This window comes from Lycium ferocissimum, chromosome 8 (genome assembly GCF_029784015.1).
Source record: "Lycium ferocissimum isolate CSIRO_LF1 chromosome 8, AGI_CSIRO_Lferr_CH_V1, whole genome shotgun sequence".
NCBI lineage: Eukaryota > Viridiplantae > Streptophyta > Magnoliopsida > Solanales > Solanaceae > Lycium > Lycium ferocissimum.
The window spans coordinates 20319298-20337714 of NC_081349.1; the positions used below are offsets into that span (position 1 = coordinate 20319298).

Here is an 18417-nt window from a genome sequence, read left to right on the forward strand (position 1 = left end):
GGACAGCATGGCATAATGTGAATGGGAAGATTTGGATTTTTGTGGATGCAGAAATTCAAGTAGAAATAATGAGAGATACAGAACAACTGTTATCTTGTAGATTCACTCATTTGGGTAATGGGCAGGAGTTGGTGCTGATAGTTGTTTATGCGAGTACTGATAGAAGTGGGAGAATAGCTCTATGGGAGGATCTATATCATCACCATCCCATGGCTTGTGGGTGGGGATTTTAATGTCATTACAGATGACATTGAGAAATTTGGGGGTCTTCCTGTACAGTTTGCAGAAACAGAGGATTTTAGACAATGTATAGCCATTTGCCAACTGATGGATCTTGGTTTCTTGGAAGTATGTTCACATGGTGGAATGGGAGATCTGATGAGGCTTGTATATTTAAAAGATTGGACAGATGTTTGGGAAATCAGGCTTTGCAGAACTGTTTTCCTAATTTGGAGGTTGAGCATCTCATTAAACAAGGTTCTGACCACTCTCCTTTGTTGGTAAATATGAGAGCAGACAGTAGACCAATTAGGAAATCTTTCAGGTTTCTTAATTTTTGGGTGGAGCATGAATCTTTTCTAGATGTAGTCAAAGAAAATTGGGTGGAATCTTATGGCTCAGACCCCTTCTTTAACTTTCATAATAAGTTAAAAAAGGTGGGCAGAGCTCTCTCTAAGTGGAGTAGGGACACTTATGGTGATATCTTCAAGCAAATTGCAACTCTAGAGGAAGTGGTGCAGGTGCATGAGCAGGAATTTGAACAGAATCCTACAGGGCTTAACAGGGAAAGGCTACAAAGGGTACAGGCTGAGCTGATCAGGTTTTATGCTATTGAAGAAAAATTTTGGAGACAAAAAGCAGGGATGCAGTGGTTTCAGGATGGAGATAGGAACACAAAATTCTTTCATGCTCATGTCAATGGAAAGAGAAGGAAGCTGCAGTTACAGAGAATTCAAGATCATACAGGTACATGGCTGGACACTGAAGAGGAGATTGCGCAAGAAGCAATCAGATTTTTCTCAGACCAATTCAAAGAGAAAAATATCCCTACAGATTTCTCTATGCTTGATAAGATTCCTAAAATGGTTACAGAAGAACAAAATCAACAGCTCTATGAAATGCCAGATGAAGCAGAGGTGAAAAGAGCAGTTTTTGGTTTAAATGGAGACAGTGCAGGGGGTCCTGATGGTTTCACAGGAAGATTTTTCCAAGCTTGTTGGGAAATTATTGCAAATGACTTGGTGAACATGGTGAGATCTTTCTTCTGTGGACATGAACTCCCAAGGTATGTAAGTTGTACCAATTTGGTTTTGATACCAAAGAAGAAAGAAATTAATACATTTTCTGATATGAGGCCAATCAGCTTGAGTAACATCACTAGCAAAGTTATCTCAAGAATCATTCATGAAAGGTTGATATATCTGCTGCCTGAGATCATTTCACCTCAGCAATCAGGATTTGTTAAAGGCAGGAGTATTGTAGAAAACATTCTGTTGGCTCAGGAAATTGTACATGATATTAGGATTAGAGGAAAGCCTGCCAATGTTGTCATTAAGCTTGACATGGCAAAGGCTTATGACAGGGTATCATGGTTATTTCTAACTAAAGTCCTGAGGAAAATGGGATTTGGTGAATTTACTATTGATCTGGTGTTTAGAGTTATCTCAAATAATTGGTATTCCATTCTGATTAATGGGCAACCTCATGGTTTTTTCAAATCATCTAGAGGAGTAAAGCAAGGAGATCCACTATCCCCTACTTTATTTATTTTGGCTGCAGAATGTTTGTCTAGGGCTCTGAATGCACTGCATACTGAGGCTGATTACAAGGAATATGGGATGCCAAAATGGAGTCCATATGTCAATCATTTGGCATATGCAGATGATACTATCATTTTCACCTCTGCTAATGAACAGTCTGTGAGATTAGTGATGAAAACTTTGAGTAATTATGAGAAGGTGAGTGGTCAGAAGATCAACAAGCAGAAAAGTGTTGTTTATATGCATCATTTGACATCTCATACCATTAAGGAGTTGGTATTTTCTGTCACTCAGATTCCTGAAAAGGATTTTCCATTCACATATTTGGGTGTACCAATTTACTATGGGAGAAGAATGAACATTCACTACAAGGAGATAATAGAGAAGATTCAGAATAGACTGAGCTCATGGACTGGTAAGCTGCTATCTATTGGAGGAAGGACAATACTGATTAAACATGTTTTACAGAGCATGCCTATACACCTACTATCCGCTTGTGACCCTCCTAGTGGTGTACTTGCTCAGATTCATAGATTGTTTGCTAAGTTCTTTTGGAGCAACTCTGTGGGAAACTCAAGTAAGCACTGGGCAACTTGGACAACCTTATGTCATCCACAAGAAGAAGGTGGCATGGGGTTCAGAAGCCTACAAGATATATCTAAAGCCCTCTTTGCTAAACTGTGGTGGAACATGAGAACCAAACAATCCTTATGGAGAACTTTCATGAGTAATAAGTACTTAAAGAAGTTTCATGCTGTGATAGCCCCTAGCAGATCAGGTACTTATGTGTGGAAGAAGATGATTAAACACAGAGATGAGATGGAACATGAGATATGGTGGAAGCTTCAACAAGGTAATTCTTATTTTTGGTTTGATAATTGGACAGGACTGGGAGCCCTATACCATATTACTCCACCAGATTTTGAGTGTGATCCCACAATCATCCTAGTAAAAGAAACTGCAAAAGTGGGGCAATGGGATGAACAGTTGCTAAGAAGAATCCTTCCTGAGGATCTAGCAGACCATATTGTGCAAAGACATTAATCCACCAGATGAAAATGGCCAAGCAGATAAGGCTTTCTGGAAGTTAGATTCGAGGGGGAAATTCACAGTTGGGTCTGCATTTCAATTGCTCAGACAAAGAAAAGATCCCAGTAATTTGTATAAGCAGATGTGGATTAAAGGACTACCAATAAAGATATCTTTTTTTATGTGGAGATTTTGGAAGTTCAAGCTACCACTGGATGATAAGTTGAAGAAATGGGGACACCAATTCCCTTCCAGATGCTATTGTTGTCAACATCCAAAAGTGGAAGATACCTCCCATGTCTTTTTACACTCACCAACAGCTCAAGCCATCTGGAAGTATTTTTGTGGACCAGTGGGAATAAATATTGAGAATTTGCAAGTTACCCAAATATTTAACAGATGGTGGGATATGCCTAGTAGACTACATGTCAAATGCATTAACCAAGCTGTCCCTGCTATTATTATTTGGGAACTTTGGAAGAGGAGAAACACTATGAGACATGAAGGGAAGGTGTCAATCACAAAACTCATTTACCAGGTGATGCATACTTTGATTCAATTCATGAAGGTGAGAAGGAAAAATTTTAGATATGCACCATATAATTGGAGTGTGATTGTGGAGTCATTACAGAGATATTCTCCAAAGATAAGTGTAACACCAGTGACTTGGAGAACTCCAGATATTGGATGGATAAAAGTCAATACTGATGGAGCCTCAAGAGGAAATCCGGGTAGGAGTTCAAGGGCCTTTTGTGTAAGGGATGAAAGGGGAGATGTGATACAAGCACAGGCCAGAGAAATGGAGGATCTTCAAAGCACCAACACCGAGGCAGAGGCCCTGGCCATTTTACAGGCTCTCAGGTATTTAAAAGACAATCAGTGGAATCAAATAATGATAGAGACAGATTCACTATTGCTGAAGAACATTATTCAAAGGACATGGGAAATTCCTTGGCAAATCATTACTATAGTGGAAGAAATTTGGAGAATAATTGAGGGAAAAGTGGTGGTGATAGAGCATACTTATAGGGAAGGAAATAAATTAGCGGATCACTTGGCTAATTTAGCTTTGGACACAGGGGACATACAATTCAATTCCTTTCATGACATGGAGAGCCACTGTAAAAGAATTGTGAACAGTGACAAATTACAGCAGCCTTATCTAAGAATCAGATCATGTTAAGAAGACTGAATATAGGGGAAGGTGGGAGAAAATGAGGTTCTCACACTCAAATCCTTTGGGAGGAGAATGTGAAGGATTTGGTTTACACTAACTGTTTGCTAATGGTTGCAGGTACACAATCTAACATAAATGGAGGATTTTTAATTCAACAGGTACCACAGAACAACCACACTGAAGGAATACTAGCAAGCAGCGAAACACAGTGTAATCAGGATACTGGAAACAGAAAAAACAAAAAAGAATACAGATGCATAGCAAATATGATCAAGATCCAACTCAGGAAAGCCTCAAAGGGGATTTTAATTAATATAAGGTTGATCGATGTTCAATTCGTGGTATTAGCACCAAGTTGTGCTCAATCGAATGGACAAAAGTCAATTTTATATGGGTTAAATCACAAAGAGGAAGATACATATTTGCTCAGCCAAGCTTTTCAATTGAAGCATAGAGAAGACAGAATAATGGGGATTACAAAACAAGCAAAAATCAAATGCAGAGATACAGAGAAGGTAAATATAGCAAAGAGAGAGGAAGGGACATACCAGATCAAATAGGAGACAGGCAACAACAAGCTCAGTGTTCATACAACAATCTCAGCATCACAAACGAGCTGGAATCGAAACAAGAACTTTAGGAACGGTGGTGCAGATGAATTGACCGAGGTGGAACTCAAACAACAACAAAAATCGAAAATAAGCAAGAGCAGAAAAGAGCAATTATGAGCAGCTTAACAGTCATACAAGAAGAAGAAAGGACTAAGGAGGAGCAGAAGATTACCGATCTAGAGGAAGAAGAGGTTGGAGTCGGAGAGCAGCCATGGACAATGGTGGAATTTTCAGGTGTATGACACCAAAGAGGAAGAGACGGCACATTTGTAGGGATTTAGGATCAACTTTCCTAAATCATACATATATTAGTTTACTTTTTGCACCTATGTACTTTTGTTTTGCTTTTTGTTACATTGACAAATCAAGACACACAAGAAAAAATTCCAAAATTAAAACCGCTTTTAATTATAAATCTAACACATGAAAAGGGACCACAAACAATTAGGGAATAGAAAAGATGGTTTAAAACTACATTCATAACCCTACCATCAGTTTCTATCTTTTGATGTTTGATCATTGGAAGAAGATCATCTCGAAGTTGGATGATGATCACTTTCAAAATTAAGGGATTCTGACTCAAATCCAAAATTTTAGATCTCTATTAAAAATATAATCCCCATATATGTTAATTTATTATTAAACGATTCACAAATAATTACCAAATTATATTTTCGAGCTCGGCATCACAGATTCTAATAGGAAGGTAGACGATTATAATCACAATTAATGTTTTTTCGACTAAACTATACTCCCCTGTCCCAATTTAAAGTGTCTTACTTTCCTTTTTGGTCTGTCCCAAAAATAGTGCCTCTTTTTATATTTAGCAAGTTGACAATTCAAACATTCTACACGGCAAGTTTAAAAATACAAGATTCAAAAGACAATTTAGCACATCATACACATTTTAATTTAAGACCACAAGATTCAAGAATCTATTTTTTCCTTTAACTTTGTGCCCAGTCAAACTAAACACAGTTGAGTTGAGATGGAGTGATTACATATGATTTAATAAAATTTTGAATTCGTCTTTGATCATTATTGCCTTTTTAGAATCATAAAATTCTTTCAATAGTGCACTTTCAAATGCTGGTACCGTCCATGGTGTTTAAAGTTTTCAACACTGTGGCAATTGGATAAAGGTTAAAGACTATAAGGACAAAGTTGGACTTCGAAAAATTTCACTTTTGATTATGGCTTAATAGTAAAAAATATATGATCACATTGACAATTATAATAATATTGGATGACATAAATTTCTATTGGAATTGGGAAACTTAGCAATTATCTTTTGTAATTGACCGTTGTTTGATCAAAACCATTGATCAGGCAAAATCGTGGGGGTTCCTTTTTATTTTCTTTCAAATTAGTGAACATTCTAAGACAAAAAGAAATAAGCAAAACAAAGAGATGGTTGTGATTAGTCTTCAAACTGACAATAGGCAACAAACATTGAAGCCGACAACACAAATATTTTACGTGTATATATTAAATTAATCGGACAAAAAGATTTGTATTAAACTATTACTCAACAGTTGAAATGGTTATATTGGAGAACCTACGCACAGTTTTAAGGCATGTGAAATTTTTTAATCATAAGATAATTAATTCTATTAGGAATTTTATCTGTATAGTTTAATTTGTTATTTGAAGTTCATGAACAATTAAAATAATATTTAATAATTACGAATCAATGTTTTCTAAAAGCAATTGGCATTCGTTATCATAGGACTGAATCATAAATTACTAGCTTTATGTCATGAAACTAACAATAAACATATTCTTTTATACTTTCAAGATTAAATGATAGAATATGACATATTAGTAAAGGGAATTAGTAAGAACTAATTCACTGTTCAATTACTTTTATATCCAACATGTAGAACGATTCTTATAAGCCTTTTTTTTTTCGTTCGCCAAATTGAATTGAAAAATTACCTTTCTGTTGTAATTTGTTAATTAACAACAATAACATGCCTAGTGTAGTCTCGCGAATGGAGTCTGGGGAGGATAGAGTTTACGCTGACCTAAAGGATGTTTCCGATAGACTCTCGACTCAAGAAAAATCATATCAAAGTAGATCGAAATAGGAAATTACAGGGAAGATGCAATCATTGCAAAGAACTATAAAAGCAAGACAAAACATTCTAGCAAAAAAAAAAAGGAATAGTAATTGAAACAGAGTAATAAGATAATCAAAGAACGAGTAACAATAGATTGTAATTGTAATCAAAGGACAACAAACTATAAGAGAAATACTACGACTACTAGTATGGAAGGACAACCAAGACAACACTATAATACCTACTAGCCCTCTACCCTAGTCTATGTCCTCCTCAGCCTCCTATCTAAGGCCATGTCCTCAGTAAGATGCAATTGCGTCAAGCTGCAATTGCGTCAAGCTGCAATTGCGTCATGTCATATCTAATCAACTCTCCTTAATACTTATTCGACCTGCCTCTACCTCTCCTGAAACCATCCATAGCCAACCTCTCAAAAAATTTTAATCACCCTCAATAAAAAAAAAAAAAAAAATTGTGATAACTCAATCAAAAGAGTTATTTTAGTTGAATACTAATCATTATAAATTTGGCGTACTAAATGGACTCTCTAGGTGAAAATCTAAGCATAGATGTGGACTCGTAGTATTATTGGTAAGTCGGATTTGAATTTTATTTTGAAGTTTGACCATGTACTGTTCACCCTCGGCAATACGCACTTGATAATACCCTGACCGCAAATCAAACTTCGTGAAGTATCGTGCGCCACTCAACTAATCGAAAAGGTCTACAATAAGAGGCATAAGGTACCTGTTCTTGATGGTCACTTTGTTCAGCGCTCTATAATCGATGCAAAACCTTAAGATGTCATCATGCTTCTTCTGAAACAGAATCGGCACTCCAAATGTTTAGACTTCTTGGTAAACTCCAGTATATTTGAATTTCATTTTGAAGTTTGACCATGCACACGGGGTATACTTTTAGACTTGACTTGACTTTGATCGAGTCTTAAATCATGAAACTAGGTCTAATGACCTTGCCTGACATCGTTAAGCATTCTTTTGAATAGAATTTATTCGTTTGGTGGATTTTTGACATGGTAAAATTATTTTCGAGGGTCAGCTTGGTTCAGACCAAGATAAGTTAAGACTTTAACCTCAGTAGAAATTTTTTCCCTAATATTATATATGAGTGTACGGTATATATGAGGTCACAAGTATATATGCATGTATCTTGGTATCATACGAGTTACATAGTCATCACTTTGTTGTCCGTGATATGTATATCTGTAAATTGATATCTCTTCTCTCATATCGTATATACAAATATAATGTTATATGCATATGTTACATGCTAGAATAACATTAAGAATTTCATGTGTACTTCTAGACTTGAATTGACTTTGTTAGAGTCTTAAATCATGAAACTAGGTCTACTGACCTTGCTTGACATCGTTAAGCATTCTTTTGAATAGAGTTGGTTCGTTTGGTGGATTTTGAATGCGGCAATATTATTTCAAGGGCCAGCTTGGCTCAAACCAATATAAATTAACACTCTAATCTCAATAGAAAAAAAAATTCCAAACTGAAATTGTTATATATATATATAGACACAGACACACATATGAGGTAATGGGTATATATGCAAGTATCGTGGTATCATACGTGTTGTATTGTATGCATGATATTATATCTGTAAATTGACTATCTCTCATATCGTATATATAAATATAATGTTATCTGCATATGTCACATGCTAGAATAACATTAATAACTTCATGTATAGAGATTTACATGATTAAATTACTAGTTTATCATACACATTACTTATATGTATGTTGATTTCCATACATGGTACACATTGAGTATATGAGATTATATTAAGTGGATATGCATTCATGTTTGGTTTATCAGTTACGAACATGTGAATTCATGTTTCGATTATATTTATTTTAATATAAGTGGACTCATGCATGTCCTGATCTGCATATGGAATACATTCTCCCTTCATGAGTTATTGTCTCAGTGGTAGCAGGACAATGTGCACGTGATTTATTGGGTTTGTAGTTATTGAGCAAAGTTGTGATCTTATTTTGCATATTGTCATATGTTTCCTTATTTGAATATTGTTAAATGTTTAACACAATACATATATATTTTCATATGTTTTGTTTGTGCATCTGTTGTACACATGTTATATTTACAGTGTTTATGTATATTATTATTGTTGATCATACTATATGTACTACGCATTTTATTCAAAATAGTACTTCCGTGTCATGACACTTACTACCATCTTCTCCTGACGGTCGATAAATCTTATTGAGTACTCCTCGTACTCACTCATCTTTCTTGTCTTTCCCTCTATTTATTGCAAAATTGAATTCTAGTATACTAGTGAACTTGTGATTAATCGATTGTTGATTTCAGTGGTAGACCAACGACCTAGTCTTGTGTGTCTTGGAGATTTTCTTATAATATTTACTAATTTTGTTTAAGGTAACATATGTTTTATCTCCAATAAGTGCGTTAATAGGTATTTTCACTTCAACTGTTATCATTAATTAAAGATATTGAGGTTCGAGCACTGAAAATTGAGAAATTTCGGCATTACATGTCGAATTCAATTAGTCGTCTAGTGAGTTTTGGATATTAAATTCAAGATCACATTTTTATGTTTTAAATCTTTTACCAAATTTGTACACTTCACCGCATGTAATCAAAACCCAATAAGAGCTTTTCCGATTTCTTCGGTTGGCCGCTATCAACCTGCGAGATTTTCATTTTGTAGTCAATAAAGGACTAAAGGAACGAAAACATAAAGGGAACATAGACCCAGTTATTCATGCCTTAAATTCCTTTCTCGAGCGCAAACACATATCTCCACCGTTTTTTTCGTTATTGATTACCGATCACCTCTTCAACCCACCCTCCCTACAATAATTTTCCATCATCAAAAAAAAAAAAAAAAAAAAAAAAACTCAAGACGATTTAAGATTAATTTTCAATGAATGCCCCGATATTTTTTAGAATCGATTCAAAAGAAAGATAAAATGAACTTAAAATATGATAGTTTTCTCTTCATTAACTTGTATTTTGTATTCTTACTAAGAAAATGATATGCTTTTCTCTACTACATGTTCAATGTGATTAGTTTGATGCTTTGGTTAATCTTCTATATTCATAGAAGAAGGTTGTGCTATCTTCTCTAAATTATAACATTAAGTACGTTCACTGTGATTAGTTTGATGCTTTATTCATTTTCCTTATTCATAGAAGAAGGTTGAATGCGCTATCTTCTCTAAATTATAACAATAAGTACATATCAATATTATGTTTGTTGATATCAATTATGTAACGTCCCATTTGGTCGTTATAGTGTTATAGTGTTCTTTGATTGTGAGCATGTTCATCTTTCAGTCTCTTATATATATAGATATATGTTAGCTAATTGTTGTCGGCCTATGATGCCTACTCAGTACGTGTTTTTGTATTGATTCTACCTTGCCGCATTCTTTTATGAGTGCAGAGTACGTGGATAGATCTATCTTTTCTCCTCGAGACTGACTCCCGAGGCCAGATTGATTAGCATGAGCACCATGGCCATATCCGCAGCCCGGATAACACTCTTGATACTTGTCTTATTTTTCCTTCTTGAGAGAGTACTTTTATTTGAGACTATGTATTCAAACTACTAGATATGTAGTGGCTCTTTTACAATTTAGATCAAATTCATTGGGCATGTATTATTTTCGCACTCCTTTTATGTATTTATATTAGACTTGTTAGTATTCTTGTTGGTTGGGTTGTTTTATTGATTATGTGAATATTAACTAAGGGACAAGTTCGCCTACCAGGTGAGGAAAAGGTAGGTACTCGCATGTTCCCCGATTTGAAACGTGATAAATTATATAAAATGTCACAATCTAAATTGATCTGTTTAAACTTGTTCATGTCATTATTTAGTAATTTAGACTCCTTAAATTATTTTGCATATGTCATGTAAAGAGTTATATTTCACTCTATTTTTCTCTTAGCACAATTAGTTTTATTTCTTGCTTCATCTTGTTCCCATTTTTTTTTTTTAATTTGTATTCATTGAAAACCATAATAAGAAGGAGAGGTTAAGAAGAAAACCTCAACTAAGCTGTAAAGTGGGACCCACAGCGTTAATCCTCCATGCTTATCCTCCTTTCTCCCACCTCTCTCTTTGTCATTCTCTCTCACTTTTGTATTTTCTGTATTTAATTACAAAAATCCATAATATACATACACACACACAAAAAAAAATTATATGCATAAAATCCAGCTGTCTATGTATAAATATGTAAACAATTGTTTTGAGGAATGAACCCCTCTTTATTTCTTTTCCTTTTTTAATTCAAGAAAATCTATTTAAGTAGTTGAAATAGAATAGAATTTAAGAGAGAGAGAGAGACGAGAAGAAATAGAGAGATAAAGCAGTTAGATTATGCCACAGACCAGAAGCCAAAGCTTACTTTGATTTTCATAGAGAATCCAAAGGCTCTTCTTACTTGAAATCTTAAAAACCCCATAACTTCTTCTTCTTCCAAATACAAAAAATAAACACACAACTGCTCTTATACTTGTACGAACAGAAAGAAAGAAAGAAAGAAAGAAAGAAAAGTATATAGATAGAAAAATCAAGAAAATCACAGTGGTAGAATTTTTATAGATATAGAAGAAAAGATTGTTCTTTTCAGTTCATTCCAATCAGCTTATCCAATCTGTAAGTCTTTATTGTTGTTCTTTTTTCGCTTTACGAAGTTTTTGTCTTTCATGATTGATGTTTGGTGAACTTGAGTAAAATGGTGTTGTTTGATATGAATTTGGGAGATTTGGGTGTGCTAAAGTTTGCATCTTTAATGATTCTTGCATGTTTATTTGATTGAAAGTTTTGATTTTTAGCATTTTCTTGAGTTTTCGGTTTTGGTTTTTTGTCATTTGAGTGTTTTTCATTATGATGTGTATTTAATATTTGAATCTTTTTTAAGGGGTCCTTTGATCTGAATAAATGAGCGGTCATAGACATTTGTGATTTTTTTTTTATTTTTTTTTTGTAAATTCCTGCATTTGCGTTATCATAATTATCTTTATCCATAAAATGGCAATGGTGTTATTGGGATTTTCTTTAATTAATGATCAAAACTGATGTCGAATGATATACAGCTATAAAAAATATCTTTCTGTTCTTTGGTGATTGAAAATTTCTTTTTCTGTAGTTTTTTTATTTGTCTTGAATTTAAGAGCTTTGATGATCCTTTTTCTTTAGGGGGGACCTTTTTTTTGTTTGCTACTAATTTTCTTCAATGGATATCACTCTTTTAGGACCTAGATCAGAGCAAGGTCGAGGAATTGGTGCTTCATTTAGGGTCGAATCTAGAGACATGTTAGAAGACCAGTCCTGTTTGGTTTCAAGGGATTGTCGGAGAGAAAGTAACAGGGCGAATTGCATGAGTCATCGCTTTGATAGGATTGAAGTCCAGCATGGCAAAAGGCCATTAGAAAATGACCAGGAGAATGAAAACGTGCAATGCAAGTTTCAAAAGCAGTCTGATGGTTTTAAACAAATGGGAATTGTCTTGTCCGAGGGCGATTCTTTAGAATCGCAAGCTCAGTGTCATGCTGGGGATAATTCTGATTCGATCTCCCTTATTCATTCCATTGGCACCGATAATTCCATCAATTGTCTTATCCAGTGCTCTAGGTCGGACTACGGCACCATAGCATCTTTAAATAGTAGCTTTCACTCTTTAATTAAGAGCGGAGAACTTTATAAATTGCGGCGCCAAAATGGGGTAGTTGAGCATTGGCTTTATTTCTCTTGCCAGTTGCTCGAGTGGGAAGCTTTTGACCCCATTCACGTCCGTTGGATGCATCTGCCGATAATGAATTCCAATGAATGCTTTAAGTTCTCTGACAAGGAATCTTTGGCGGTTGGTACGGAGTTGCTCGTTTTTGGAAAGGAGATTTTGGCACATGTCATTTATTGTTACAGCCTATTGACAAACACATGGTCATCCGGGATGCGGATGAATGCGCCAAGATGTTTGTTCGCTTCTGCCAACCTGGCGGAGATTGCCATTCTAGCTGGCGGTTGTGACTCACAAGGTAAAATCTTATGCTCAGCCGAACTTTACAATTCGGAGTTAGGCACGTGGAAGACTTTACCAAGCATGAACAAGCCACGAAAAATGTGTTCCGGAGTTTTCATGGACGGAAAGTTTTATGTGATAGGCGGCATTGGAGGAGCCGAATCAAAGTTGTTGACATGTGGAGAGGAGTACGATCTGGAAAAGGAAATGTGGACAGAAATTCCAAACATGTCTCCCCTGCGAGCTAACGCATCTAGGAACGATATGCCTGTTACATCCGAAGCACCTCCTTTGGTGGCAGTTGCAAAGAATGAATTGTATGCTGCCAATTATGCTGACATGGAGGTTAGGAAGTACGACAAGAAAAATAAAGCATGGGTTACAATAGGTCGACTGCCTGAAAGAGTAGCTTCCATGAACGGTTGGGGTTTGGCTTTCCGTGCTTGTGGTGACATGCTAATTGTAATTGGAGGGCCAAGGACTATGGGTGAAGGTCATATTGAAGTGAATTCGTGGGTACCGAGCGAAGGGCCTCCGCAATGGAACTTGCTGGGGAGAAAGCAATCTGGTAGCTTTGTTTATAACTGTGCTGTCATGGGATGTTGAAGATTTGAAATTCAGGAGCCCCATATGTTATACTGTGGCGGTGTTGGGTGATGATAGATACATAATTGGTTTCTGGGGCAACAAAATTCTTGCTAATGGGTAATTTATTCCAGCTTTTTTTAAAAATAAAAAAAATCGTTTTTTTAACCGTTTCAGAGCGGGGGAGCACAAACTGGGCTCAAGATTCATCAACATAGTTTTCTATGGGAAGGTCTTGAGTACAATTTTCTTCTCCTTTCCAACTTAAGCATCTAAAGTTCGTTTCAACTGAATTGTCTTTTCCCGTTTTTAGTAACATGATATTTCCAAAGGTGGCCATCAAATAGCTAGAAGTAGGTCAAATAACATCAGGGAACAATACAATGATTGCTTAGTGTTTGCTAAAGCTTAGGAAAGTCATATAACTTGGTCTTTTAGGGTTTTACAATCCTTATTTTCTTGACTTTGCCGAGGAGAGAAATAAGGTTCTGCGAGGTTGTTCATTGGCATTTTGGCTCTGTGTACTCAATACATTTGTTCTTGCAATTGATGGTCCACACATTGAGCTTACTTTCAAGATAATTGGTATCTTTGGAAATGGAAGTACTTCGTTCCAACTTTCAGTTTCTTTACATGTTATTCTGCAAATTCTCACCTTTTACTGTGACGGATATCATTGACCGCGCACATATTTTTTATTCGTTTAAACATGAAAAACAAAAGAGGGTGTACGCAACCAACTATATGGTGCTTTGAAATTTATAATACTTGCTATCAAGGTGGATGGTAAATCAGCTTTTATCCGTTGTTAACTTGACAGAGATCGTGACAGAAAAAGTTATCTCACTTAGTTGATGTGTGATATTCACGCGTTGTCCGGATTCATTCTTATGAGAACCCCCTTTCATGTTTTCTAGCTATAAATCCCTTGTCGGGTAAAATTAATTTCCTTTCGGTTTATCTCTTTTAGCCGGTACCTGAGCTCAAGAATGTTGCATCTACATAGAATAAAAAGATTTACTTTGAACGCGTGTGCATTTATTACGCGATTGCACCCGTACAATCATATAACAATTTCTTACACAATTGCCTCTTTTGCCAGTAATAGCCGTTGTTGTTCCTGTACTGTGGAGATATGATCCATACCTTTCGCTGCCCCCAAAACACACCTGCTACCTGTAAAGTTTCACTTGCATAACTTGAGATAATAGACACAAACTTTTCTGAACTTCTTTCTTGGTGTATTTGATTGATCTGTTTAACAAAATTATCAGTACGTTCCACGAGTGATTCTCGTTTATGTTTATAATCAAAGTCTAGTAGTCAGTTGTCTTGGTTGATGTATCTGAATCCTCGAACATTCATAAAAGATGTTTGTTTCATCATTCTTCTGAACGCCTGTTGGATACTTATCTTCTAACACATACTTTCCTAGTTCCAAATGGAAAACTTATCCTTTTTTTGCATCTCCCCTTTCTGCTTTTCCTTTTTAGGACTCTCCTTATTTGTACATATTACAACTTTTACTTTTCTGATTATCAAGTTAAATTGGTACTCATTGGGGATCTCTATAGTGGCGGAGCCAGGAATTTGATGAAGGGTGTGCAAATTTTCTTCTTACTTGTGTTAAGGGTGTGCAAAATTGAATATATACTCATTGTAGCTAACTGTCACACCCCAATTTTTGATAGGGCATGATGGACACCCGACCCTTACTTAGGGCCGAGCGAACCCGCTGATTCTCGTGATACTCATAATCTTACTGGACTCTTAAATCATGAAATGAGTGCATAATGTAAGCTTTTCAAAAACATGCTTCTCGTCTTTCTCAAAACAAGTAAAATCAGAATCATATGAAATTTGTAACATAATGCATAATGATACATCGACTTACGAGCCGCTTACAAGATCGACATGTTATACACGTGACTCATTAAAAGTCTCTAACATAAATCAAGATACCATAACATAGATACTCGACGCGGCGGCCTCCGGAAGGAAATGGAGCTCGCCAATCCAGCTGGAACATGTTCTACTAATATCCTCTACTCATCTGTATACACCTGCGTGGCATGAAACGCAGCGTCCACAAGAAGGGACGTCGGTACGAATAATATACCGAGTATGTAAGGCATGTAACAACATAATATAGATATGGAAGGTAACATGGAATAAGAGAGATAACTTTGTACATCTGGATGCCTCATAAGGCGGATGTCATGCATGCTTAGCCTTTAAAAAAAAAAAAATTCTATACATATACATAGTACCATGCCCGGCCATTAAGGCTCGGTGTCATATATATAGTATCATGTCCGGCCATTAAGGCTCGGTGTTATCATCATTAGCCCGCGTCCGGGCAATATCATAACATGCCCACTTGCGGGGGTGTGCACATCTACGTGCCATGCCGGCCGACTATAGCGCGCGCGGTGTGAGAAAATACATACATATATATATAAGCATGCATGAGAGCCCAATCAAAAGCCACAATTATATCGGAGTGACGTAAGGTCGGTAGCCTCCGATTATATTATGGAATAATCATCATCGCTCTATCTCACCTTGAAGGAACAATTATTATAAGGCGAGATTAACAACAATGAATAAAATCGAGAAAATCATGAAATAATCTCATAATAGTATTAACATCATAAGCTTTGGGATTTCTAGAATTTAAAATCATCATCATCATAGAAACATTCTCATCTTTAACATCGTCATTCATATTGTAAAAACATGTCCGTTGTTGTTGTCATAAAAGCTTATAGAATCATAAATCTTTGACTCGGAAATTTTGAAAAATATATTTATGGGTTATCAAGAAAGAAGTCGTGCCTTTGAATCATGAACTCTATGAATCATGAATTTCTAGCTTTTGAGAATAAGAATATTCTTGGAAAACATTTATGGATTCACATAAAGGGATCATGGGACATTTGGAAAACACCTATTGGATTCATAAGAAAGGAATCATGCCTTTAGAAGAAAGGGACTAGCCTTAATATACCTGTTCAACCTCCAGTTATCCACACTTATTCATCCGAATTCGTGAGTCTACATTTAAGAGGATTCACACTATCATTAGACTCATCATAGTATATATATACTAAACTTTCAAGTCAAACTACTCTATACTTTCTGCGGAAAATGGGCGACATCTCCCCTGTTATATGCCTAGCCGAATCTCAATACCAACAATCAATAACCAATAACAACAACGAAACAACAACAACCTCATTACTACCAAAATATTCCATCAAATACACCATATGATATTTTCTCAACTCCTCCACAAAAGAATTCGCTACATAATTATTCCATAAATTTATCTCCGTAAATAAGCCTTAAATGATACCAAAAGAGAAAGATTCATACCTTACTTCCGCTAATACCGCGATATCTCCAATACTTGCCTTACTCCCAAGTCACAAATTCACCGCAACACAATATTATAAGCGTAACTATACGCTGGCGGGACCTGAATCCGGAGATTTTACTTAACTCGCGTTGAAATTTAATGGAGGGAAGGTTGGAGAATTCTCTAGAATTTTTGGGAAATATTTTTGGGCTGATTCTTGGCTGAAAATGAGGGGTTAAACCCCTTTATATAGTTGCTCCGAAGTCAACGTAGCAAAGATTTGTTCACCCACTACCGTAGCGATTCTTGTTCATCCTCATGAAATTATTTCGAGACCTAAAACTTTTATACATCGATCTCTTTATTTGCATACTTGGATATGTCCAAAACTCCATGCAGTCTGTATAACTTATTCAACATCCCAAACTTAGCAAAACTTATTTTTTTTTTTATTTTTTTTTTTCCGATTCGTTTAACCTCCAACCTTCGCGGCACTTACTTATCACTTGTTGAACATAACATAAACACTTATAACTTCAAACATAATCCTGTCCTTTGAGCTTATGTGACTAACCTATGATGCAACTTAACACAAGAGAATACGGGATGTAACACTAACATTAACCTATGTACACCGCGTAATTTTCCGACGAAGGTTGTGCACTTGACCACCCTTCGCCGAAGGTGGCTCCGCCCATGGATCTCTAACTTTAGACTTGTTTTTAGGCCCTTTTGTTGACAAATATTTATAATCTGGGGTAAAGTAATGCATGGGAAAGGCGTTGGAAAGTAGGAAAAAAGAAAATAGTAACTAAGTAATAAACATGATGCCTCAAGAATCTTTTTGAAACTGCCAATGGATTTGGCATATTAGGTGGAGAAGAACTGATTATTTATCATAACAGATCTTGATCATGTAATCTCTACAAATTCTTTTCAGATATTACAATTCATAGCAGTTTCACGAGTTCAAATTTCATTAACCTCTTGGCTGTTGTTAGCAACTAGTTTAGTGTACGTGCGTTGTTGCACGTATATATCGCGTCAATCAGTAAAAAAAGTGTTGTCTCCTTTACTTATCACGCGGTTTTTAACTTAAATAAACATAAGATAATTTTTTTTCTTTAACGGTATTATGAATTACAGATTCATATCCAGGTTGCTTTCTTAAAAAAACGATATAACTCATGAGTACTCCATTTTACTTCATCAAGCTGAGTCACAATCCTACTATGTTGTCTATATAAAAGCATAAATAAAAAAAAATATTATTACATGCAGGAATTAAACCAACCACAGAGCAACCAAATAAGAACTAAAGACCTACACTACAAACAAATTTACTTTATTATACTCTATAGGTCTTATTTTCTTTGTGCTTCATAGTTTCTTAAGGGCCATGGATTGAGCCATCGAACAACAGATGCATTTTCCTTCCCGTCTATGTTACATTGGTACACTTCCGAAGAAGTGACAAAATTTAGTTGTTTTAATATTTTTTTTTTAAAAAAAATCAAAGAAAAAATAAAAATTCCAAGATAATAATTTCGTACATAAACATTAAATCACTATACAAAAAGAGGTTTTTAATGGCAATATATTTTCCTTTTAGAGGCAATAGTTATTGCCACAAAAACATTTACCAGCAATTGGTTAATGTCATTAGATCCAAGGTCGGTAAAGCCTTTAGCGGCATTTATTGTTAGGGCTAAAATTTGGTATTGCCGGTAATAATTGATTCTAGAATATAATTAGCGGCAATTAAGTTATTGCCGCAAA

The 18417-nt window shown here is 35.6% G+C and overlaps 1 protein-coding gene across 1 annotated transcript; it reads left to right on the forward strand.

Annotated features, from left to right (window-relative positions):
* The first annotated feature begins 10964 nt into the window (after nt 1–10964).
* On the forward strand, nt 10965–14315 carry LOC132067494 (F-box/kelch-repeat protein SKIP11-like). Its single transcript, XM_059460759.1, has 2 exons — nt 10965–11326; nt 11926–14315. Exon 2 carries the CDS (start codon nt 11985–11987, stop codon nt 13296–13298), a length of 1314 nt encoding a protein of 437 aa, XP_059316742.1. The 5' UTR covers nt 10965–11326; nt 11926–11984; the 3' UTR covers nt 13299–14315.
* The last annotated feature ends 4102 nt before the right edge of the window (nt 14316–18417 follow it).